Genomic DNA, 23,677 nt, shown 5'->3' with positions numbered 1-23,677 from the left:
GTGATGTTTGATGCCCAACATTCTTCAGAAAGAACTCCATTCTCAAAATCATCAGCCTAAGAAAAGTACTAACGATCTCCACCACCTCCTTTCTGCCCAAATCATACAGTCTCACAAGCTAAAACACAGCCATTTCTGGGAAATATTAGACAGGAAGAGAACTTTTGGCATTGTGAATACCAGTGCGTAGATGGAATGACAACCATGCCAAAGTACCTGGCTCACTAACTGGCCAAAGTCCACCCCTGAAGCAGTTGGAGCATTTGCCAGTCCATGAGAGACTCTACCCCCAAAAAGTTAACCCAGTGTCACACCTAACCTCTGGTCTCAACACCTGAGACATGAGGGCTGCTGCTCTGCCGCCAGCCAGCAAGTGGTCCTGGCAATCCAACACATTCTAATTTCAGCAGGGGTGGAAACGTACCACAGGCACCAGGTTGTCCTCTCCCCCAGTCCATCCTGGACGGCTCTTTTAGGACTTGACTGACCCAGTGATGAGAAATTTTCCTCAAATTTCCATCTTAAATTCATTCACCTTCTATTTATAGGCGTTTTTTTCTGCCAATATCATTCTTTAGCCTAGACAGCTCCTTTCCCTCCCTGGTATTCACCCTTCTAATGTGTTTATAGGAAGCAATTGGGTGCTGCCTGCCAGCTTCCATTTCACTCAACTAACGCTCCAACTAGACAAAAGCTGGAAAAGATGCATTTTATAGCCGTTCTGAGAAAGACAAATCGAGGTCCAGAGAGACCAGGCAACTTATCCAAGATCAAATCAAGAGCCAGTGCCAGAGCTAGGAACTAAATCAAGATGTCTAGTCTAGTCCCTAATGACAAACATATCCCCAGGACCATTAATGGCACTTGCAAAGGAAAATGACTTAGTAATACAATTAAATACTTTCTTGTGATTAAATCATGAAGCCAAAAAACTGTAGCAGGTGTTGAATGTGATTACCAGGAGAATTTCTAGTAATTAAATTAGAAGTTGCTGTTATAACAGCTTGACTGTACAGGAATTATATTCCATTTAGCTCGAAGATACCGAGAGACCAAGATTTTTAAGAGCTCTGCTTAAGTTTTTCTACTGTCAGAGATGCCCATTAACTCTCCATTAAAGACATGCCTATGTGGCCTAATTGTTGACATTCAGGGCAGTTAATTAGCAGAACATACAAGCACACAAATGGTGTTCTGCACAGAATGCAAGAGCCAAAAGGGAGGGACTGGAAAACTCCATCTGCGACACCCTCTGACAAAGCAGCTTTCTGAAAACACTCTCCCTGTGTGCTGAATGCAGCACTAATGGCACCTGCCCAGGAGGTTACCCTGAATCTTGAGGTGCCCACCTTCTGCTTTGGGCCATCTCGGAGCTGAGCAGCTCCCCCCAGCACTTGTTTTTTACAAGGCCTGATTTGAGGGGTGCAACCTAAACACTGAACCCCATGGAGTGTGGTGATAGTGAGAGACAGGAGGCAGACAAACAGTGTCTAGTGTTAGGATGCTCATTAGGGATCAGTGAAACTCAACATTCTGGTCTCTAGATGCTCTTATACATGTGGGAGCAGCCCAAGAATCAGAAAGCAGATCCCTGCAATTTCTTGCTTCCCAGATTCCCTACTGACCTGTGAGCTCATGACGTGCTTGCAGAGCCTAAAACAGGCACCTCTAAGAACCTTGCGCTGAACCCAAGCAGAAAGCTCCTCCATGCCACAAAACCCTCCTGCTTCCTCCTATGCATGGGTATTAGTAGCCTCATGGGCCTCCCCCACACACTGAACAATGGAAACAGAGGCCTCCAGTCACCATGGATGGAACACGTGCCCCATTCCTTGTTCTCATGACCAAGTTGCTCAGTGCTTCCCACAAACAAACCCTTTCCAAACCATGTTTGCACCTTTGTGCACTGGGAAATGCTGACTGGATTATGAAGTGGCAGTGGCAATGCCTGTTGAAGGATGTACCCAGCCCACAAACTCAGGGGTGAGCACGATGGAGGTTTCACAGCCTGCAGGGCCACTCACCACCAAGGTCAGCAGCCCAGCAACTGCCAGGCTAGTGCTTATTGATATTTAGGGTCTTTTTATGGATTAGTGTTTCTTTAAGGGTGTTTACCACTTTTGATTAAGGAGCCAGGCAGACAGATACAGAGGTGTTATCAGGATTTTGATGCAGGCAAGTATAGGACCAAAGTTTAATGCAACAGGGAAACATCTTCAATTAATTCTAATTAATCTGTACCTAGAGGTCCATGGTGAGCTCTAAAGTAAACTTTCCTTGTAAGGCTGCTGCTGAAACGAAACTAACAGATGCGACTCCAGTTTAGCTGCAGGATGGCACAGTTCAGTCCTTCCCAGACACTCCTAAATGTACATCTTTCCTTTGCAGAGCCAAACTTAGGAACCGCACCTCCACATCCCACGATCCCTGACTCATCCCCACACCTGCAGGCACAGATCTGGGCTTTTCTGGACCTAAGTGACCCGTCCACTAAGGCAGACGAACCTCCTGTTCCCAAAACGCACACTGCCCCGGTCACAGGCTGGCATTTCCCAGCCCCAAACGCTCCGCGCCGCCCGCGATGCCACTGAGTGGCCCCGCGCCCTCTGACAGGTCGCGGCCCACCCAGCCCCCGGCCCCGTCCTTCCCCGGCCCTACGCACTCGGGTTTCGCACGCGGCGGAGCGCCGAGCCCGGCGGGCAGCGCACGGCCCCGTCCTGCCCCGCTCCGTTCCGGGGGCGGCGTCGCGGCGGCCCCTACCGCAGGCCCCGGCCCGCCCCGCGGAAGCCCGGCCCCGGCCCCGGCCCCGGCCCCGCAGCGCGGGGGGCCGCAGCCAAGCGCCCCGCGGCGTCGCCAGCAGCCGGCTCGGCCGCTCTTCCGCCCCCGGAACCGGGGGATCGCGGCCCGCGGCGGCGGTTCCCCGGCGAGCCGAACCCCGGAGCGGGCCGGGAGCGGACAGCGCTGGGCGGGGGAGCCCTCCGCCCGCTCCCCGTACTTACAGAGGGAACCGGGGAACTACACGCGGCGCCCCGGCACCCGCGGACCCGGCGCGGAAAGCACCATCTTTGTTGAGGGCTCCGCCGGAAGCCGCCGCCCGGCCGCGGGCCGCCCGGGGGAGCGCCGCCACCGGCCCCGCTGACGGCGAGGGCGGGGGGTGCCGCCATGTCACTTGTGGGCAGCGGGGGCGGCGCGGCGGGGGGCGGGGGCCGCGGGGACCGCGGGGGCGGCTCTGTCCCTGAACGGGGCGGGTGGGTCGCCGCCGAGGTGAACGAGAACCGCGGGAAGGGGGACGTCGCGACCCGGCTCCGCTCGGCCTCCCCGCTCTCCTCCGAGCGGCCCGCAGCGAAGAGCGTTCGCCTGCGGGAACCCGACCCCCCTCCCGCCCCACGGCTCTCGGTCGGTACGCGGAAGCCGCGCATCGCCGGGGGGGACACGATGAGCGCAGCGGGCGCGGAGGGCCGTCTGGGCGCGGGGCGCGCTGCCTCTGACAGACGCGAGTGGTGGTTGTGCGGCCGGCACTTTCGCGCATAGCGCTGTGCGAGGCGGCTTGAAAACAATGCTTTGGGTCGCTCGGCGTACGCGTGTCGGTGTGGGTTGGCGGGCAGATGATAATAAATTCGACGCAAGGGATTGAAATTGCTTTTAAATAACTGGTAGGTGATGCTGCATTTCGGCACGTCCGTCAAACCGCGGTAAATGCTTTGTCTCAGGCACACCTCAGCCTTCTAGGAACGGGGGCGGGACAGCCTACATGCGCTGTGACCTTAGCTGCAAACCGCACGGGGAGGCACCGTCAGCCGCTGAGTGACGAGGAGCCGGCTGCCCTGGAGCCGCAATACGGCTGTCACGTTTCTGTGTCTCGGGCCGTCCGTAGTACTGCGGTGCGAAAACGCATCTGTAAGCGATTCAGAGTGGCATCGGGGAGCGGAGGACGCCACAATCAATGGATAAGATCATCCCTCGCACACAGCCATCTGTCTGCTGAAAGTTTCCTTTCTTAACTTCCTGTACCTCTGCTTGCCAATGTTTGCTTTGCTTTGTTTTTCAGTTCTAGTCACCATGGAAGGGACTGTATTGTGTTTAGAGGGACCAAACCTGGGGACTTCCATTACCGCCCCACTGCCATCCTGGCGGCTCCTTTCCGTGCAAACAATGAGCCCACGTCTTAGCCCAGAGAAGGGACACAAGCAGTTCGTTAGATAGCTTGCATTCTTTCTGCCAGTTGAAGCAATTGTGATTATTTATTTTATACTGTCCAAGAATATCTTAGAAAGTTAGCAAAACATATGGATGTGTGCAGAGCAGCTCCGGTTCCCTCTCTAATAAATAGCAGCAGCCTCGTTGTCTTTAGCACAGCCAGCACTGGTCACGTCGCTGCTTACAGCCTAAACATGCAGAGAAGGAGAGTGGTGGGAGGAAGGAGATAAGCCTCGGAAGGAAGAGGGGAACGGCAGAGGTCCAGGCTTGATTAAAGGGAAAATCTGGTGTTTCCTGTTCTTTCCAATGGTTTGTAAGCAGTGTCGTAAATTTACCGGTAGAAGCTGGAAGTGCTATGAATTGTTCAGGTCCATCGGCAGTGACACAAACAAAGCAGTGACTGCACTCCACGCTCACCCTGCAGCCACAGAACAGCACAGGGAGAGAAGCCCTCACACTTAGCAGTTCTGCTTAGGTTCAGCTCTGACTGTGGTTCTTCCAGGTCTGATCCAACTTCAACAAAACTGCAGAAGAACAGTTCAGTTCCATCCCAGTTTTAGGGGAAAAAAACCACCACATGATCCAGATTGGGATTGGCTCATTTGTCTGCTATCTGCTCAGGTCTGAATGCTCTGACCTTGGTTAAACACATAGATCAAAACAGTATCTCCCGGTCTGTGTAGGTCAGTGCACCACGATCAATCCCACACATCAGCATTTAGGACATTTGACCTAAAACCTTGCTCACTGTGGTTCTGTGGGATTGGGAATGGCTACTGGTCTTCAGGCCATGCTGCTGAGGACTACTGAGATCAGGGCAGCAAGTCCAACTCTGAGAGCTAAGTCCAACTCTATAGGAACCAAGCTACGCAGCATCTCTTCTGACAGGGCTATTCCCTTTTACATGTCTGCTATTGCAGATGAGAATGTCAGATTTTTAAATGTGCTGTAGACATTTTAAAAAATCCTGAATCTTTTTGGAAAGTCTACAAGTATAGTAAGTCCATCAAAAAGTATATATATCTTCTGAGAGGATCCTCTCTGCTAATTAGAGCTGAGTTCCATCCTAGCGTGGATGTATTTTCTTTGTTTTCTACATACTAATTTGTTTCTGCTGATAACGAGAGCCAAACTGTGTTTTTAAAACTCGTGCAACCAGATTTAATCTATTAGGACTATGCTGTTTTCAATTGTCTTTAGGACAGCATTCCAACTTTAGGGACAAAAGAAAAGAAATATGAGCCTCAATATTTGTTTATTAAAAACACATCTAATTGGTTAAATCTCTCACAAAACCTCCAAAATGAAGATGGAAAAAAGAAGCATGTATTATAGGGCTGCCTGTCATTTTTAGACAGACGAGTGCAGAGAACATTTCTGTTAAAATAGGAGCCAGGGTGGCCCAAATGCTGTGGCCTGAGGAGCAGATGAGGGTCCTGCGAATCATCCCTTCCTTCTCACCCTCTCCTCAGCCTCCCCTTGCTATGCCGCCCTCGGCAAGCCTGGCTGTCATTCACGCCAAAACCTGGTGCTGCTGCAAAGGCTGGCTGGTGCCAGAGAGGCTCTGAGGGCAGTGGGCAGCCCCGACAACCCTATTCTTTCCGGCTGTGGGGAGATTGTACCCGGTGGGGTGGGAGGGAGCCAGCCCCCAGCCTGCACGTTGGGCTATTCTGATGCTTCCTGAGTCCCCCCCCCCAACTTTAACGATAAGGGCTTGAGTTAAGTGCACTTCAAAGAGAGCAAAGGGTGTAAAATGTAGGTGACACGTCATCAGCATTTGTAAACGTGTTGTTTTATTTAAAGGCATGGGTAGTGTGTAGGTGAAGCACTGTCTCAAAGCATCAAACCTCTGGGGTTTGCAGTGACCCCGCAGCATCTGTGCTTTTACGTTTGTTTCAGTAATAAAATGAAGTAAATAAATATTAGCAGTGCTGTGAGGAATTGATTCTTAGTGCTGTTTACTTTGGTGCTAATGATCTCAGCCAAAACTCAGACATAGAAGAGTCCTAAGAAAAGGAGCAGGCATCGAATGTGAAACTGGCACGTTCATTCCAGAGAAAAAGAATCTCTGCAGCGAATTGTAATAAAAAACCTGCAATGCATATTTGCAAAATGTGACTCAATATTTCTCCTACGAGGAATTTGTAGTCCATTTTCCTTAAGCATATGAATTAATGCTTTCCTCTGTTTTGAAGTTCAATTTAAAGATGCTTTCAGGAAAGAGATGAAATTCTGAAAGCCTTGAAATATTCTTGACTTTGGAAACTTTTTCTTTTTCTAAGGCAAAGCAACCATTTTACTAATGGGAGAGTAAAGAAGTATCACAAATCAGCCTGAAAATTGAATACTTAGAAATAAGGGAAAAGAATTTCAGATTCAGGTCTAAAACCCTGTCCCAGAATAAACTGCTTTTATTTGCAAGTTCCAGAGCAGGAACTGCCTGCCTAGTACTCCATACAGAGCGCAGGATTTATTTGGGAGGAGAATAACCACTGATTTTTGTCATCTTCAGTTCCTTTCTCGGGCTTTGAGCTGCACAAACTCACATACAGTGCATCTCTTTTTAAAGGCTCTTGCTTTCAGGTTAAGTTTTTCAGGAGCTGGTAATGACTCATGGAAAGTTTTTGCAGGTAGCCTAGCTGGAGCTGTGCTTATACTTCTTCCATATGTCCTGTTCTCCAATAAAAAATACCCTTCAATTCACAGTCCTCAGGCTCGATTTTGTTCTTTTGCAAAATGAAACCTGTGTGGTTCATGGCTGCAGGGCGCTGGCTCAGCAGCCTCGAGTGGGCACTGCATCTGCCAACGAGGGACTCAGAAGAAACTGATGATTTCCAGAAGCTGCTATCTCCTCGCAGTGCTTCTGTGTGTAGCACTCAGCTCACAGAGGAGCTGCGATGCCCTGGCACTGCAATGGAGGCAGACAAGCAGCACACTTCCCCTACTTATTTTCTGCTCTCTGCAGAGCAAAGCAGCTGCTCGGGCAGATCACCATTGTTGTAGAGTAAATGCTAATTGAAAAATAAGCTATTTTTCACCCACACTAAAAAACTAGGAAATATGAAGTCGATCTCCTGCCCTACAGATATGGAAACTGCAGCTAGTAAGGGCTCGGTTACATTTAATATTGCTTTTCTGAAAAGAAAATGTGGCAGCAAAAAAGTTCCACGAACAACCACAGCTGAGCCACAGCTTCCTCTGCCTTGTGTCAGTGAGCAGCACGGTAGGTAAGAGAGAAGCAACTGGCAGACGAGTGACAGAGGTGTCCGGAGGAAGCCCTCCGGCTGGGGCATTCCCACTGAGACAGGCTGGGTGTGGGGACAGAGGCTGAGCTGAACGAATCCTGTTTTGGGACCGCAGCCTAAAGAGGCACAATTAAATTTTAACAAAGCATTTTGAAAAGTGAGGTTAGAGCTTTGAAATGTCCATCCCACAGCTGTTTCTAGTTTATTTCTTGTTATTGAGCCCGATCTAAAGTCTGATAAATAATAACTCCAGGAAAGTAGAAAGAAGAATTTGCTCAGGGCTTTAAATCTTTCCCACATTTACCGTTTCTCTGCCTTTACCATTTGTTAGCTGACAGAGCACCGAATTACAGTCTTCGGCTATGAAACATCAATTATGTAACAATTTGTCTGAAAACAAAAGGATTCACTTACATAAACCCTGCCTGCCAATGAAAGAGCAATTAAAAGACAGGCACATTTAATTGGGGGATTTTTTCATGTATTTTGTTCTGTACAGCACACAGCACAGAACTTGTCCCCAGTCCTATCCATTTGAACTCCTTCCTGGTAAAACCCAGCTTAGTTCTTATGCTAGTTTAAGGAGGTTTTGCTCCTGCACTTTTTTTCCTCCTTTGTGCCATGAAAAATAATGATATCATTTTGATGTTTCAGTCCCTGGATAGTTTTAGCAGCTCCAACTCTGAGGAAAACAACAACAACAAAAAAAACAAAAAGAGTAACTATAAAAAAACAAAACAGGTGCAGTCCTTCTTTCAGTGGGATTTAAGTAGAATAAAATCCAGTTTATCAAGGAGATTAAGCACCATAATTGCGGTGCTATGTTTTTACATTCCCATAGACTTTCTCAGAAGAACTGGCTACTTCCAACCCATATAGACACCTGATGAATAAACATGGTTAATCCCTCATCCCCTTGGCAACCCTGGGACCAGGACAGACTGGTTTTGCTGTAAGCTGATTTTTTTTTCCCGAAGTTCAGTTTTCTGACAGACTTGGTGTGCAGTTCACAGTTGTGTGCAGATATTTGTCCCCCCCTCCCTTGACTTTGAGGCTCCCCCGATGCACCTTTCCCATAGCCCTGCAGCTGTGCCGGCCGTGCCGTGTCCTTCCCTGCTGTCCCTGCCACAGTGAAGCCATCCCTCCTCGGACACCAGGCGGGTCATTCCCTGTGCAATGAGCAGAGCAGCTCTCAGCGGCTCCCCGCGTGCTGTGCCTTACCGAGAATGCAGCTGCCCTCCGTCTTGAGGGTGTTTGGCACCGATGACCTTTCCAGCCCCGCTAACAGCGACGCCGCCTTCTCACTCCTTTGGCTGATCTTCAGCCCTTTGTGGAAATTAGCCCGTTTGAGCAACACCGTGGCAAATCGCCATGGCGTTGTGAAGTGAGCTCAGGTCTGGGTGATCTGAAGGGATGTGTCGGTGAAATGCTGTTTCCAGGCATTCTCAGTCGTATTGAAGTTAGCACTGAGGAAGCAGTTTCCAGGGGCTGTGCTGAGTGAGCTTGTCATCCCCCACGCTTTTGTGCGCAGCCATAAGTAGCTGCATCTTTTAAGTAACGTCCTAGTTATTTTATTTGGAAATTTCATTTTTTTATCTGCTACAAGTTTCCCGTATTTCTGTAGTTGTTTAATTGCCCCTCTGACAGAGAAGTTCCTTACAATCCCTGAGAACCAGTAATACAAGTTTCAGAGCCCCTCGACCCGTTATTTCCTCCAGCAGTCAGTACGACACACAGATTTATTTCAGTAATAGCAAAGTCGGCTGAGGTTTTGTTTTACTTTATTTCAAATGACTGTCAGACACAACACCCACATCTCCACCCATACCCATCGTGTGCTTTGGGTGAAGAACAAAGCAATACACTGCCCGACAAGCAAAAATCCATAGGAATTGTACCAGGAATACAAGGAAAAACTCTTGAATAGAATAGAATATGTGAGTAAATAAAGCTTTTCTACACTCTGCAACAAGATCATTTCTCCAGAGAAACACTTTCCGAAGACACAAGAGGTAACATATACCAACATATACAAATTCATGCAGCTACACAGCACTGTCTTTCCTATTGTAATTAGATTTTTTTTTTTCTTAAGGGGGTGAAATTCAGTGAGGGTTTTAGATTTCAAAACTCCACAGCTTATAGCGAGGTGCAAGTGGCAGATTGTTCTGAGATTAAAAATAAACAACTCCCACCTCATATTCCAGTGCACCGTTCTCCTGCTCACCAACAATTACATACTGTACATCTAGAACGTGGTTACATAAATTGCAATTAGGATGATGCTGATGAGATCAGAGGGAAATAAAATCAATTAGAATGCAATGAATGCAGCTGTTTGGTTATACTCCCACTCTGCCCACCCATCCTGTACTGAACCATTTTCTGTCTCTGGTGCTAACGCTGGTGGCAGAGGAATGCCCGAACAGCTGAAATGGAACCGTATCTCACATTTGTGTTGGCGTTAGCGCTCAGCTATATCCCGGCACAATTCTACTTTCACCATCCATCTCACAAAAAAGTAAAAATAAAAATTAGCTTTTACAATTTACTTTTACAGTCGTGGGTTTCTCACCTTTCATTTATCAAAGCAAAGGCATTTTCTGAGACTAATATTCAGGCGCAGGCTGAAAAATCTGGAGCCTCAAGACTGAAAAATGAAAAATGAGAGGAAAAGAAACTTGTGATTAAAGTCCTGATGATGATTTTTGGTCGACTCAGAGGTGTTAAATCTGTGAGACTGCCTTCACCAAACACTCCGTGGTTGCAATTCAGGTTGACATTTGTCAGTTAGAAGTCATTTTGGGGATCTGAAGGGCCAGCAGTTAAAGTAATACTAAATTTAAGAAGCAATGGGTCTTTCTTTAAAATGTTTGGGCAAATGATCGTGCCTGAAAAATCAAGGAGTCTTCATGCAAGATTTTTTCACCACTGTGATCTGAATCACGTGCTATCTTTGTATTTTATTATTCCAGAGCAAGTCCTTCCCCTGTGCTGCACTAGGATGGAGAAGAGCTTGCAGCAAGCCAAGCAAAGTTTAGCTGTGTGAGTGCATCAGCCCTAGGGCTGGCATCCTAATGAGGACAAGAGCTCTGCTCTCATACAAAGAGGTCTAGTTCCCCCTCCAGTCTGTTCAAAATATTGTTCATTGCTTCCAGCACAGCGCTGCTGCAGACCCTGCTCCCTCCTCCCAGCATCCAATACTGAGGAGAGGAAGTACCTGTCAGGGTGCTGCGCGTTTAGCAATGTGACTGTGCAGCATGGGGACCTCTGCCGCTTAATTATGACCGTCGCCACCTTTCCCCCTCTTCACCCCTCACCCTCAGCCCGTGTGCCTTGTGGAGCGGTGCCGAACACCCGAGGGCTGCACAGCCTCTGCCCTCTCATGCCTCAGCCTGGCATCGTTGGGCAGGACAGGGCAGGGCCTGGCAGGCTTCCACGGCTGGCAGCGGGCACCAGGCCCTTCCAGCTGCCCCCCACTGTTCCCCATACCTCACTAGCCTCTCTCAGCTGCTCTCTGTTTCAGATCGCTAAGCCAGGGGCTGTCCGGAGGGAACCCGTTGTAAGGGTGCTGAATGCACCGTGCTCACACCGAGTCCCACAGTGCCGTGGCGGGCGCCATCTTGGCGGCGTGTGCCCATGAACGGGCAGTGAGCATGGCAGTGGGCCAGGGCATCTCCTCACCCTGACAGGTGCTGCTTATTCCACACAGCAGCCACCTCAACTCTGCGTTAGGGTTAGGCAAGAGCTGTAAAAAATGCACATTTACTGGAATGAAAAGTGTTTCTGCTGACCACAGCAGTTGCTCGTCGTGCTGAGATGACAGGTGCCAGTCAGCCAGGTGACAAGGACAGGGCAGGCAGGTCGCGGTGATACGTCCCTGCGGTGCCACAGTTCTGCTGGGGTGGGACGCAGAGGGTGGAAACCTTCCAGCACTGCTGCATCTTGGCAGGGCATGGGGAAAAAAATTACGTAACAAAATCTTTTTTGTTTTCCAGGAGAAGACTGCCCCCAGCCCATCTCGACATGAAATTCGGGCAGAGAATGCAAGCTGAGTGAAGGAGAGAAGTCACCTTTCCACAGAGGAAACAACGGCACACTGAGCACTCGTGGTGCTCAAGGAACATCCCCTCAGCCTTGTTGGTCTCCCATGCCCATGTGCTTGTTGGAATCGCAGTGCCTGGCATGAGACGTCTGGGTGCAATGCCATGAGCTGGTCAGTTCCCCCTTATTTACTCAGTTATGCTCAGAAGCGCTGCAGAGCAGCTAAGGCACAGGGAAAACAAAGTTGTTTTCTGTTGTTTCTGTTTCAGCCTGGGCAGGGCTAGACTGCAGCAAGTCTTGACAACTCTCCTTGTTCAAACACAAGTCTTCTTGCTTTAATTAAGTTAAGCTAGGAAAAGAGTTAAAACTGTGAAACTGTTAATGAGAATGAATCTATGCTCTAGTTTCCCTCTTCACTGATCCCATATTACTCCCAAATTGGAATGTTTCTTCTGTTAAATGCTTTACATTTAGAGAGAGGAAAGGATACTGAGGGTCTTAGCCCCATCTTCCCATTCGGAGGACTGCCGTAATACACAAATCAAAGTCCTATGCTAATATTCAACTTAATTAACTGTAGGAATTCAGCAGGCAGCTTATAAGGCAGTAATCTGAACACCAGGCAGCTGTACCTGTGAGCAGCACCACAGAGGCAAAGCGAGGGTACTCATCGTCACTGATACATGTCCACTTATGTAGGTATTAGATGGGAAATGCTAGGGGTCCTTAGTGTCACTCTTTCCTGAAGAGTAGCAGATCCATACATACAGAGATGAAGATAGATGTGCAATCTGATTGATTTTATTGAGTAATAGTCTGAGAGCTACATTCGTGAATTAGAAGAAAAACAAAACAAAACAAAACCACAAAAACCATTCCCCTCAAAAAAAAAAAAAAAATAAATCCAAATATCCCCATATTTTGGGAAACAAGCTGAAGAAAACATTCTACACTGTAGAAGACAGCTGTATCTGCTGATATCCATGTTCTGACATCGGAACTGAGCGGCTGCAGCTCTGCAGCGTGGAGTCCTAAAGCCTCAACCAAAAGAGGCTTAATAGTAACAACATGGATATATTCACCACCGGGAAGATGTTAACATGTTAACAAAGACTCTGGGATACCAATCTGGTATAATCAGCAACATACTGGGTTCCTATGAAAGATGTGGCATTTGCTCCTTAACATCAACTTTTAGAGAACTTTGAAAAACAAGGTTTAAAACTGCTTACAGTACACCTTTCCTTGCAGAAAAGCACAAAAATCAGAGTTCAATAAAAACTGGATAGATGATCACTCTATTGACTGGATTTGATTAGTTGCATAACTTTGGCAAGATTATCACAGTGTGATCCAATTAAACTTTCAGGATTGTACGAACACCGGCACCACATGAATCTCAGAATTAGACAGCTGAGCTCCTCATGCACTCCTGCACATCTCTGACACTCCGCAGCCTCTCCCCATCCCGCTCAGTCAGCGTTCCGTCCTTACACGGTACTACTTTACCCCATTGACAAAGCAATGCCATGCAGACAGCCTCCTGGCTCTGCTCCCCCTGCAGGGACAGCGTGTCACCTTGTCCAACCCCAGGGATGCAAGCGGGGATAATTCTACATAAAGTCTCCCTTTGTGGCATCTGAAATAAAAACCTTTTCCCCAGAACTGCCACTGTTTTGATAGTGAATTCCACGCTGAGTTGTACAACTGGTTACTCAGTTCTTTGGCTGAATTTAAGAATTGCATTTAAAAGTTACTCTACGTTAGAGGCATTTAGAAAAGACATTTATACCTGGTACCGGTACTCTTTCAAGTACTCTTTTAGCCTTGTTGGCAACGGCAGCTCCCAGATCTGGTTCGTACATTTGTTTATAGTTATTCTGCAGCGGTGTTGCAGAGACGGGGCTGACGTGTACAGGGGTTTGTTCAAGTAGAGGTGGACCGTCCCATTCGAAGGCGTTTCGGTTCTGTCCTTGCACATCAGAACGTAGTACTCGATCAAGTGCACGACGCTGTTGAACTGCTTGAGCCTCGATCTGACGCAGGTGATGGAGTCCAGCCTGAACTTGCCGTCCTGGTACTCGATGCGCAGGTTGGTCGGTCCCGCCGAGGTTTTGACCGAGATGGTCAGCAGATACTCGGAATGCGAACTGTCCCTAACCAAAAAAGTCCCTTCGGGGGCATCCTGCAACCTCTCCTTGGCTTCGGCAACGCTCATGTTGCCCCAGTACCACCCTGGTAAAGGAGGGGAGAAAGCACAGATCGATTTGCTGCTGGCTGTCTGTTTAACAGCCTGCTCCTTGCCCGACAGATCTGCACTAACCCACTTCTTGCGCTGCTCGCAAGCTGGAGTCCTGCAGGCATCGTAAAGTTTTATTTGCCATAGAAAATAATTTGCCTTACGACGCGTTTCCTTTTATCGCGCCCCTTGGGCCGGCGGCTGTTGCCAGACAGTGCGTGCACGACCCCCGGACCCCCCACCCGCGTCCCGTGGAGTCGCTCCGTTCGGCGACACGCGAGAATGGCCCCGCACCGCGTGGCCGCGATGCCCGAGCGGCTCCTCCTGGGGAGAGGGGAGCGAGAGGGCGGATCGCAGGGGCGCTCCCGTCCCGCACCGCGCACCCCTCGGGGCGGCGGGCACGGCTCCGGGGATGCCGCCGCTGCCCGCTCCCCGTCGCCGGACCGCCCGGCGATCCGGGCTCCCGCCGGGGCGCGGCGCTGCCGCCGCTTTCGCTTCGGGCGCTCGGAGCCGCCTCCGCGGGGCCGCCGCCGCGCAGCGCCCCGCGCCTGCCCGTCGCTCCCGGCGGCACCTCCGTGCTCCCCTAGCCGCCCTGCTTACCTGCGCGCCGCAGCTCCTCCATGGCCGCCACCAGCTGAGCCGCCTCCCGGCACTCCTCTGCGGCGGGCGCGGCCGCCTCCGCCGCCCCGGGGCTCCCCCAGCGCGGCCCGGCGCTCCCCGCGCTCCGCAGGGACTCGGCGGAGCGCAGGGTCATGGGGGGCGGCGGCGGGTCGGGGACTCAGCGCCGCGCCGGGGGCATGGCCCCGGCCCCGCGGCCGCCGCCGCCTGTGAGCGGAGAAAAGCGCGGTTATAGCGGCGGCCCCCGCGGGAGGCGCACCCGGAGCGGTTCCGTGCGGCGCTTCGGGACCGCCCCGCGTTCACAGAGGGACCGGGGAGAGCGGGGTCTCGGCCTGGGCAGCGCCGAGGGTGGGGGGGATCGGGGGCTCACGCGGGTCTGCGCCCGGAGACCGCCCCGGATTGAGGCGACGCCGGGCACGGTGAGACCTCGAGGAACGGGACTGGGAGCGGCGCGGGGCAGCGCTCGGCGGCTCCCGAACACGCGAGTCGCGGCGCGCCGGGGGCGGGGACGCAGCGCTTTCCCCGCTCCATTAAATTGGGATATCGAAAAAGAAAAATCGCCTTCCCGTCCGCCCGGCTGCGGGGACGGAAAAGCCGCGAGCGACCGCTGCACCGCTGTCACCTCGCGGCCGAGCCGGGGCCGGGCGGTGCCGGCGGGGAGAGGGCGGCGGGTGCTGCGGGGGCTGCGGTGCAGAGCGCAGTGGATCCCTCCCGCCGCACGGCCCGCGGCGAAGCTCCGAAACTTTTCCCGGAGCTGACTTCGCGGCGCCCGGCACTCGCAGGTGTCGCGGGGCCGCAGGCGCAGGTGGGGAACCTCGGGAAGGAGACGCGAAGGGGACGGAGCGGTCGCGAGCCCCCCCCCCGCCCCGCGCCCGCTGTCGAGGAACGCGCGGCCCCGCGGCGGGCGCTCGGGGTCGGCACTCACCCGGGCTCGGCGGGACGGGGCCGCCCGCGGGCGGGGCGTGGCGCTCGCTCGGCTCCCGGCAGCGTCAGGGGGCCGGCGGCATGGCGGGGCGCGGCGGTGCGGGCGGTGCGGGCACACGGCGGAGCGCGCTCCCTCCCGCAGCCGGACGGACACAGACAGAGAGGCGGGCGGCTACCGCCGCGAAAGGAGGAGGAGGAGGAGGAGGAGGAGGAGGAGGAGGAGGAGGAGGAGGAGGAAGAAGAGGAGGAGGATCGCGCTCCGGGGGAAGCACCCCCCGCCCGCCCCCTTCCCCGGGAGCGGGCAGGAGCGAGCGCTCCGCGCGCCTTTGATGAGGAGGCGCGGGCATCCTCCCCCCGCCCGGCTCCATACAAAGGCCGCTTTCCAGGAACTTTCCAGGAACCGCATCATGTGACAGGACCCGCTCCGAGCCGCACCGCTCCCGGGCAGCGCCGCTCCGCCGCATCGCCGCGCAACCCCCCTCTCCGCACGGGCCGCCGCTTCGCACCGCGCCTCACGGATCGCGCGGAGACGCAAGGCCGCCGCCGCCGCAGGTCAGCGCCCGCCGGGGAGGGAGGGGGGGGGGGGAGGCGGGCAGCGGGAGCTCCGCGGCCGCGGCACCTGAGAGCGAGTGGGGGGGGCGCGGCCTCGGGGCAGGGAGAACCCGGAGGGGGGCGGGGGAGGGGGGCGGTGCGGGCGCGGTGCCGCGGAGCGGCCGCGCGGTGCGGGGTGCGGGGGGGTCTGACGGGGAAACAAAAGGGAGCAAAGAGACAGCGGCCGCGGCTGTGCCGGGCTCGTCCCTGGCGAAGGGTGGGGATCGCCCTCAAATTAACCGCGGTGTTGGGAAGGAGATAATTTTCGGGTCTGAAAGAGGATGGAATCGGGGTTGCATTGGGCCGTTAGGTTTGCTGTAGGCCGGTATCGGTCACAGCAAAATCAGATCTACAAATAGTGCGTGTGTGTGTGGTGGTCTGGTGGGGGGGGGGAGGGGTGAGCATAGGACCCTTCGTCGGCGGAACGCGGCGCAGAAGGCCGCGGCCGGGACGGCCCCGACGGTGCGCGGGGGGTCCGCTGAGCCCCAACCGGGGGCCGCGCCGTCCCTGCGCCGGGAACTGAGCTCCGGCAACGCCGGGATCGGGGGGAGCCGCTTCGAGCTGTTCAGGAGTTTTAAAAGCTCTTCTGCGGGGTGTGAGCGAGGAGCGTTGGGGTTAATCATTCTCCCTTAAAAAAAAAAAAAAAAAGAAAAGAAAAGAAATAAAATAATAAAAATTAGCCACAAGCGGTGCGTTTAGTAATTAAAGCGATTCGTGTGGAAGAATAACGGTTGTTAAGCGAGGTGGTCGGCGTGGCTCCGCGTGTGTGCGATGTGCGGGCACTTCGCTCGTTGGGCTTTTCGGAAAGGCGGCCGTGCTACGTACGCGCTGCCCGCGGGCCGTCGATGCCCCTCCGGTCCCCCGCCTCGGCCGCGCTCCCAGCTGTGCTCGAGGGTGGGCGAGTGGGGAGGCGGCGGGAGGGGGGGCAGCCTGTGCAGAGCCCGACTTACTGCTTCACATCGGCTGCAGTACGTCCAGAAAACTACATTTAAAAAAAACAAGAAAGCAATATTCTCCGTTCTTCTTCCTAAAATAATTCCCTATATGCAGATACAGAGCTTTTGCTCACGATTATATTGTTCCGCTACGAGGTATATTTTTGCAGTGATATCTATTTTGCGACGCTACTTATTTTTGCTGCGGTATCTATATTATTATTACAGCATTGCAGTCGGAGCTCTCCCCTTGCCGTTCAGGAGCTCCCCGTGGGGCGGTGCATCCCGCCCCGAGCCGGGGCTGTGCTGTGCCGCTTTGCCACACTTCCGTCCCCCCGCGTTATTTGTCGGTGGCACTTTTAGGAGCACCGCTTCTCGGCGCTCCCCTCCCTGCCGCCGCCGCTCTCTCGGCCGCTCGGAGCCGTACGGGAACCGCTCCCGGAGAGCGGAGTGGAGCGCCGCGATTCATGAGCCGGGGGCGGAACGGGAACGGCGGAATGCAATGAACGGGCGTTACTACCGGCTCCGGCCATTGTTACGAGAAAAGCTGCGATAAAACTCCAGCGGGGGCTTTTCTCAACGTGGTCCCGTTCAACTTTTCACGAGAAGTCAGTGTTGTTTAAAAGCAGCGCTGAAGGTCCGAGGCAGCGATGTGACCGCGGCGTTCCCTCTCGGAGCGGAGCGGTGCGGGGACGCTCGGTGGGATCCCCCCGGGCGGGGCGGGGGACAGGAGGGACCTCGGGCTCCGCTCCTCGCAGCCCCCCCACCCCCATCCCGCCTCGGGGTGAGACTCCCGCACGGTCACAGGGAGGAAAAAAACATTCGGTGGTGGAAGAAAAGGCGATTAAATTAAATTACTTTGGGGATTACGGGCCACATGCGGTGTATTAAAGTACTTTAAGCTACTTTGTAGCTTCTTTGGCATTAGGGCGTTTAATACGGGCTCGGTCGGTCTGCACGAGTGCTTTGCTGGATGAGAAAGTGCGTGGTGGGAGAGAGATGGGATGCAGAGGAAAAGCAGACGGGAGAGGCACAGAAATCTCGGGCTCTGAGAGCTTTGCTTTGCTCCATGTAAACAAAATCCGGCTTTAATTTGCCGTGCTATAAACAATAATTTTCTAATCGGGGTTACTGATACGAAAGGAAAACGACCGTCTGTAAGCAGGGATCTGAAATGGGTAATGCCGCCCGGGCAGCGTGCTTTATATATTGCCGGTGAGGCTCCGGGACAGCCGCTGCCAACACCCGGCATGCAGTGTCCGGCCGGGACGAGGGCACAAACGTCGGAGGTTTGAGGCTGAGGAATGAGAAAGTTCGATTCCTTTCCCAGATCTTTTCCCCCGCACACGAGCAGTGCAGTCGGGCAGTGCGTCGGCCGTCGGTAGACGTGTGAGATGGAGGTTCGGATCCGCAGCAGAGTGGGGAGCTCCTGGAATCATGGAGCGTGTGTCGCATTTCTCACTTGGTTCTGGATGTACCCAGAGAGAAAGGTTGGCGAGTGCTGGGGGGGGGAGGGGGGGGGGAGAACGGGAGGACGAGGTGGTTCCCTGCTTATTTTTCCCTGAGGCAAATATCTCTTCCATGATCGAGGGAAGAGGCAGCAGTGTTTTTGCAGTGGTGCGAAGTGTGGCTGTTGCTAGAAATGCTTCTCACTTTGTTCCTGAAAAGTGTGCCAGATGCACTGGAGAGCTCGCACCGCTTTATTTATGTAATGCGATGTGAGGAGGAACGGGGGGAGTTCTCCGTCCCTGGTGCAGCCGATTTGGCTAAATTTGCAGTGCTGTGCTGCAAAAGTTACGTGCTCATTTATCCCACTGGCCAGAACAGAGGGGCCTCTCCTTGCTGCTGCATCCCTGCTCCCCGAGGATGCTGCTCAGAAAGCCCACTGCCCTCAGCGTGCCCTGTGCTCAGCTCAACCTGCGTTAGCCAAAGGGCTGGGGGCTTCGTGTCCCACGCTAAGGGATCAACCACGCACTGCTGGGCTCATACAGATTGCAGCAGGAGCTCCCTGCTCTGCCACATCCCGGCCCCAGGCACAGAGATGGGAGCATGGAGCCCTCACTGTGAGCAAATGAGGGTGAGTTAATGGGGTGCACCCCGCGGGCAGGGGCTGGGGAACTTCTCGCCCTGCAGTCAGGTTTTTGCTTCTGTTACAAAGAGCTCCTAAAACATAATAAATAGAGTAGAGAGAAAACAAGCGTTTCCCTAAGTGGGACCACGCTGCTCTTCCCAGCTGCCCGAGAAACAGAATGTTTTGATGAAATCAATTATGATGTATACGAAACAATTTTACTCTTAACCAGCTGCCACCTTATTTCCTGCCATGTTGATCTATTCAGACACAGTCACTTTTTCTTCCTTAAGAATATATATTTGCTCGAGGAGAGACATCAAAAAGTGGGTGGATAATTCCTATGATCTAGTGCTGTCCTAAGAGAAAGCAGCGCTCAGAATCAGAAAGCAAACTGTGGAGACAGTGCTGGGTCCTGCTGGTTTCCCCCTGAAAGGGCTGGTCGGTCCCCCTGCCCTTTCTGTACATGCAGCACATGGCAGGCACAGATCTCGGCCCCTGGGAAGGGGCATCAGGACCCTTTGCCCTCTCCCCGTGTGCCCTCTCCTCTGTAGAAACTCCTGGTGGCACACAGAGGCCTTTGCTGCACCGAATGAGATTCACACACTCTTGGGAGCTTTAATTAGAACCATGCTGCATGCAGTACTTTCATAGCTTCTCCAATTTATTATTTATGATTTAAAGCAACGACAAAACAACATGAAAATATTTGCTTGTTAAGGAAAAAAGACGTGGTGGCATAGGGCAATAAGCATTTTAAAAAAATAATAAATAAGAGAATTTCCATAGCAGTGCCCACCTGGTGCAGTACCTGGCAGTGCCTACCTGATGTGTAGGGTCGCAGTGTGCTCAGAGCCCCATCTGCTGGGTCACTGCCATCACATGGAGGTGCCGCGTCCCCGGCTGGGATGGGGAAAACACCGCACACAGAGGTACGGAGGGTTTCACGGGCAGATACTGGTGCTCTGACAGCGTTTTCTTCTCCGTTAGTCCTTCCTTTCATCAGCACGGCAGAAAAAGAGGCTGCTGCAAGCCCTGCATTGACAGCGGTCATTCAAACTGCTGCTGGGAGAGTGTGACGGGCTGTAGCTGTAGCGTTCAGGCTGTAGCAGACGGTGCCGTGGCCGTGCTGTTTGTTCAGCTTGTTTCCCGGCTGAGAGCCGCGCACCCAGCCGCACGCCGACGGCTCCGCTGGTCACACTTGCGCTCTTTGAAGTTCGGGTGTTTGTCGGCACTCGCACCCCCGGCTTTGCTTCTTAAAGCCCACCGAGATAGCGGCTGGGAGCGCTGTGCAGTGTTGCCTTCTCCTCCCGGCCGCTGCCAGAAACAACACGGCCGCTCTGAGCGAGGACGGGTCGGTGTCTGCGCCGTGAGGGGCAGCCCGTGCTGTGCGGCTGCCTTCCCCCAGCGGGCAGGAGGCTCTCAGGGGTGCTGTGTGCGTTAGTACAGAACCTTGGTTGGTAGGGGCAGCCCTGAAACTAAGAGGGAAAATTAAAATAGGTGCAGCTGTGGCTGGCTCTGACTGAGAGGGTTCGGAGCGCAAAGTGAAACGGGGATGCAGCAGAAACTGGGTTACGTGGCTCTGAGTAAATGCTCTCCCGTCAGAGCAGGATTTATTTTACATCACTGCTCTAGTTCTTGTCCTGAGGATGTTTAACTCACTCGGAGCTGTTTGGTCTCCAGGATGGATTCCTACAATTACGTGTTTGTGATTGCGAGCACTGCCACGGGAAGCAGCAGGAGGATATCATTTTGGGAGTGCTGGGAGGCACGGAGGGAGCTGGAGAGCCTTCTCCTGGGCTTCAGCCACTGCTACACTTTGGAGAGAGGCTGCAGAGTGCTTCGGGCCTGACGTGCTTCTGCACTTAGCAGCTTGAATAACAGGGCATCAGATGGGTATTACTGCATCGCTGTAACTTTAAACTTCTTCCACACAGTGACAACGTGCAGTCTGGGGCTGTGCGCAGTGCTCACCTCAGGCGTGTTTTCAGAGCGCTCACAGCAGGCAACGAACACGGCCTGCCCGAGGCCCCGTGGCTGCAGGCCTGCAGGGCTGGGCATGGCCTCGCACAGCCCCACGCGCTGCACAACCTCAGTGAGCTGCCCAGCGCCCGCCTGCTGCCCAAGGATGCTCGGAGCACCTCGGTCACACGCTGCGGTGCGGAGCCTGGGGATGCCCGGCTGTGGGAGCCCCGGCTGGGACAAGCCGTGACCGAGGCCGGATCGTGGGCACCTATCTCAGCTATCTGCCTGAGCCCCGTGCCAGATGTGGCTCGAAATCCTCAGATGCCCTCTGCTGCCATGGACCAGAATTAACAGATGGCTCCGCGTAACCGGGTTTAGATTTGCTGAAGTTTTTGCTATTATTTCTGCTTTTGTAAATGGATGGGGGAGGGGAAAAAATATCTGGGATTATTACAAAACAGGCAGAGCTTTTTAAAAAGTGTTAAGTCTGGGGCTGGGTCCCTTCTGACTGTGAATGCCATTGTCCCATATTTCAAAATGTTAACACTATTTTTAGCTTTCTCTTCAGAGCTCCCTCCCCTGATAGCTTATCCCTCTGGGTATGAGTTTGGCCCAGCGAGCCGCCTAGGGCACGGCACACTTTGCCCCAGCATTTTGGGCCCCACTGTGTCTGATGGAACCAGCTCTGCTGTTGTGGCCCAGCTCTGCTCGGTCACACACATTCAGCTGCCCTATGTCCCTCTGCTGGCTGGGTTGTTGGGGGCCTGTATCTGAAGTGGGACAGGTGGCACCTATGTCCCACACATGTGCCTGCATCAGTTCTGTGTGCAGTGATACACACAGCAGCCCTGGAACACAACAGATCCTGGAGGGGATCCCATGGCAAGCTCCAAGAATTGAGCGGCTTTGCTGTGCCTGAGCTTTCGCTCTGCCTGAGCTTTTGCTGTTTCTCACAGCAGCTCCTACGAGGAAAAGCCAACCAAACCTCCCCACCTAAGCTCCCAACCTGATTCCCAATGGAGAGTACCAAGGTGGTCTGTGTCCCCTTTCTGTACAGTGCCATAGCCACCTCATGTCCTGGGGCCAGCTGCTTGCTGGGACAGGATGGGATGGGATGGGCATTCCCAGCCATCCACCACTTTTAGCTACACAGTTCTATGCTGCTTGCATTGTTCTAAAGTTTGCTTTGTTTTCTTTCTTTTTTTTTTATTTTTTTATTTCTCTTCTAGAACATAATCTTGAATTTACAGAAGTCCATGGCAAAATCTGGTTAAGAAGGGGGCTGTTTTCTGCGAGACTATTTGTGAAGACTCCTGGCTCTCTGCCTTTGTGTACAAGGCTGACACATGGCCCATGCATCCTCACTGTGCCCAGCAGCATGCCCACTCCTTGCAGAGCTCTATTGCAGGGATGCACGTAGCCCTCCAGTGGATGGGCTGTATCCCATCACTGTGGCAAACCTGTGGAGCTGTGATAGCTTATAAAACTTGACAGCATGGTCCATTGCATGTATTTTTTCTAAATCCATATTTTTCCAATTTTTTTTTCCTGTAGTGGCAAGTTTTTTTCTATCCATCTGGGAGCAGAATCCTGTGCTCAGCGTATGTAAATAACAGCTGTTTCCACTCAATTGCATTTATGTACTTAACACTTCAAAATAGTTTTTTTCTAGAAGTTTCACAATCTAGTCACCATCCATGCTTAAACAGAGGTACTGGGGAGAGGTTAATGAAACCCCTCTGGACTGGCTGACAAAAGTATACAGCTGCAGCTCTGGAATCCCCGCACAGGACGGATTGCTGATGCTGACAGCCATGCTCTGATGCACTGTGGAGGCAACTTCATTCCTGAGGCAGCCTCAGCTCTGGCTTCTGGGGCTGCTGCGGGGGTAGCAGGGTGCCAAGTGAGGAGAGGAGCTGTGCTGGTAGTGCCTTCCAGGCAAAGTTAATTTGTCATGTAGAGCAGCTGAACAGGGGGAAAAATGGCAAGTAATTTAGAGGGAAAAGCTTATCTGCCAGTGTCGCAGATTTTTAAATGCATTAACCTATTGCATCCTGAGAAGAAAGGGAGCTCTTTAATGCTCTGATATATCTTTTGTTGTAATGTCACTAGCTCTGAAATGAAAATACAGCCTTTTTATTTTAAAATGCCTCAATGAAGATTTCAATAAATTAATGTTCGATTATTATTTTTGTCCAGAAGCCTCATTATTTTCCCAAATGCCTCAACCTGAGCTATTTCATTAGACTTTTGGATCCTCTGAAGGCCCAGGATTACAGAGCATTGATATTTAGTTACCCTTCATTCACTCCATTTACTCTGATGCAGACTGCTGAGAGCTGTGTGTTCCTAAATCCGGGCTGTTTTTTATGTTACTGTATTTTTTATTTTGCTTATTCAGAAGAAAAATACTTTGATGTTTACTGCCGTCTCAACTGGAACACCTGTGAACTGGGCAGGACCATGCTGAGGACTCAAGGTGTGCGGAGAGAGCAATAACTGCATGCGAGCTGTTGCTCTCACACATCCCGACGTGCCTGTGCCACAGTGTTTATAAGAGGAGCAAAGAGCCTGAGCTTGGACTGTCTGTGAGAACAGCCACCTGCTCCCACAGGGCATGTCTGTACTTCTGGATAAGAACATTCCTGATGTTACCGCCGTGCCAATGTGGCTCCTCCTGGGCTCCTCCTGCTTCCCCACTCCGCAGCACTCCCTGCACTCTGGTGCTCTGTGGGTCCGATGTGGAATGATGCCTTCTTGCGTTTTGTTCAGTTCAGAGTGCCTGAAATGAGGTGCAACAGCTCTGCAGCCTCCGAGAACGGTGCTTCCCTAGTGTGAACATGAGGTA

At 52.7% G+C, this 23,677-nt stretch overlaps 3 protein-coding genes across 4 annotated transcripts in view; 1 reads left to right on the top strand and 2 right to left on the bottom strand.

Annotated features, from left to right (window-relative positions):
* The window catches only part of CRADD (CASP2 and RIPK1 domain containing adaptor with death domain), a 74,232-nt gene extending 71,086 nt beyond the window's left edge, over window positions 1-3,146 (bottom strand). Inside the window, exon 1 of one of the 2 annotated variants that reach the window (XM_048933467.1) lies at window positions 3,000-3,146. The gene's annotated coding sequence lies outside the window, so the exon portion shown is untranslated. Of the gene's footprint in view, window positions 1-2,662; window positions 2,765-2,999 lie in introns of those variants that run through there. The other variant, XM_048933468.1, reaches the window with a different exon arrangement.
* Window positions 3,147-9,216: 6,070 nt separating this feature from the next.
* SOCS2 (suppressor of cytokine signaling 2) lies at window positions 9,217-14,416 on the bottom strand. The gene is made up of 2 exons (XM_048933472.1): window positions 14,326-14,416; window positions 9,217-13,721 (listed from the first exon to the last, which is right to left on the bottom strand). Exons 1-2 carry the CDS (start codon window positions 14,345-14,347, stop codon window positions 13,273-13,275), a joined length of 471 nt encoding a protein of 156 aa, XP_048789429.1. The 5' UTR covers window positions 14,348-14,416; the 3' UTR covers window positions 9,217-13,272.
* Window positions 14,417-14,477: 61 nt separating this feature from the next.
* LOC125693492 (uncharacterized) lies at window positions 14,478-23,210 on the top strand. The gene is made up of 3 exons (XM_048945556.1): window positions 14,478-14,762; window positions 15,500-15,819; window positions 20,802-23,210. Exons 1-3 carry the CDS (start codon window positions 14,478-14,480, stop codon window positions 21,178-21,180), a joined length of 984 nt encoding a protein of 327 aa, XP_048801513.1. The 3' UTR covers window positions 21,181-23,210.
* The last annotated feature ends 467 nt before the right edge of the window (window positions 23,211-23,677 follow it).

This window comes from Lagopus muta, chromosome 1 (genome assembly GCF_023343835.1).
Source record: "Lagopus muta isolate bLagMut1 chromosome 1, bLagMut1 primary, whole genome shotgun sequence".
Taxonomy (NCBI): Eukaryota; Metazoa; Chordata; class Aves; order Galliformes; family Phasianidae; genus Lagopus; species Lagopus muta.
The sequence above is the reverse complement of the archived record's forward strand: the minus strand, read 5'-3'. Positions and strand labels throughout refer to the sequence as shown.

Coding starts and splice junctions, on each gene's coding strand:
- SOCS2 (XM_048933472.1), bottom strand. CDS start 14,347: ATGGAGGAGCTGCGGCGCGCAG. Junction 13,722..14,325: donor GGAGGAGCTGCGGCGCGCAG/GTAAGCAGGGCG, acceptor CTCCTTTACCAG/GGTGGTACTGGGGCAACATG.
- LOC125693492 (XM_048945556.1), top strand. CDS start 14,478: ATGGGGGGCGGCGGCGGGTCGGGGACTCAGCGCCGCGCCGGGGGCATG. Junction 14,763..15,499: donor TTGAGGCGACGCCGGGCACG/GTGAGACCTCGA, acceptor GAGGAGGAGGAG/GAGGAAGAAGAGGAGGAGGA. Junction 15,820..20,801: donor CAAGGCCGCCGCCGCCGCAG/GTCAGCGCCCGC, acceptor TCTTCCACACAG/TGACAACGTGCAGTCTGGGG.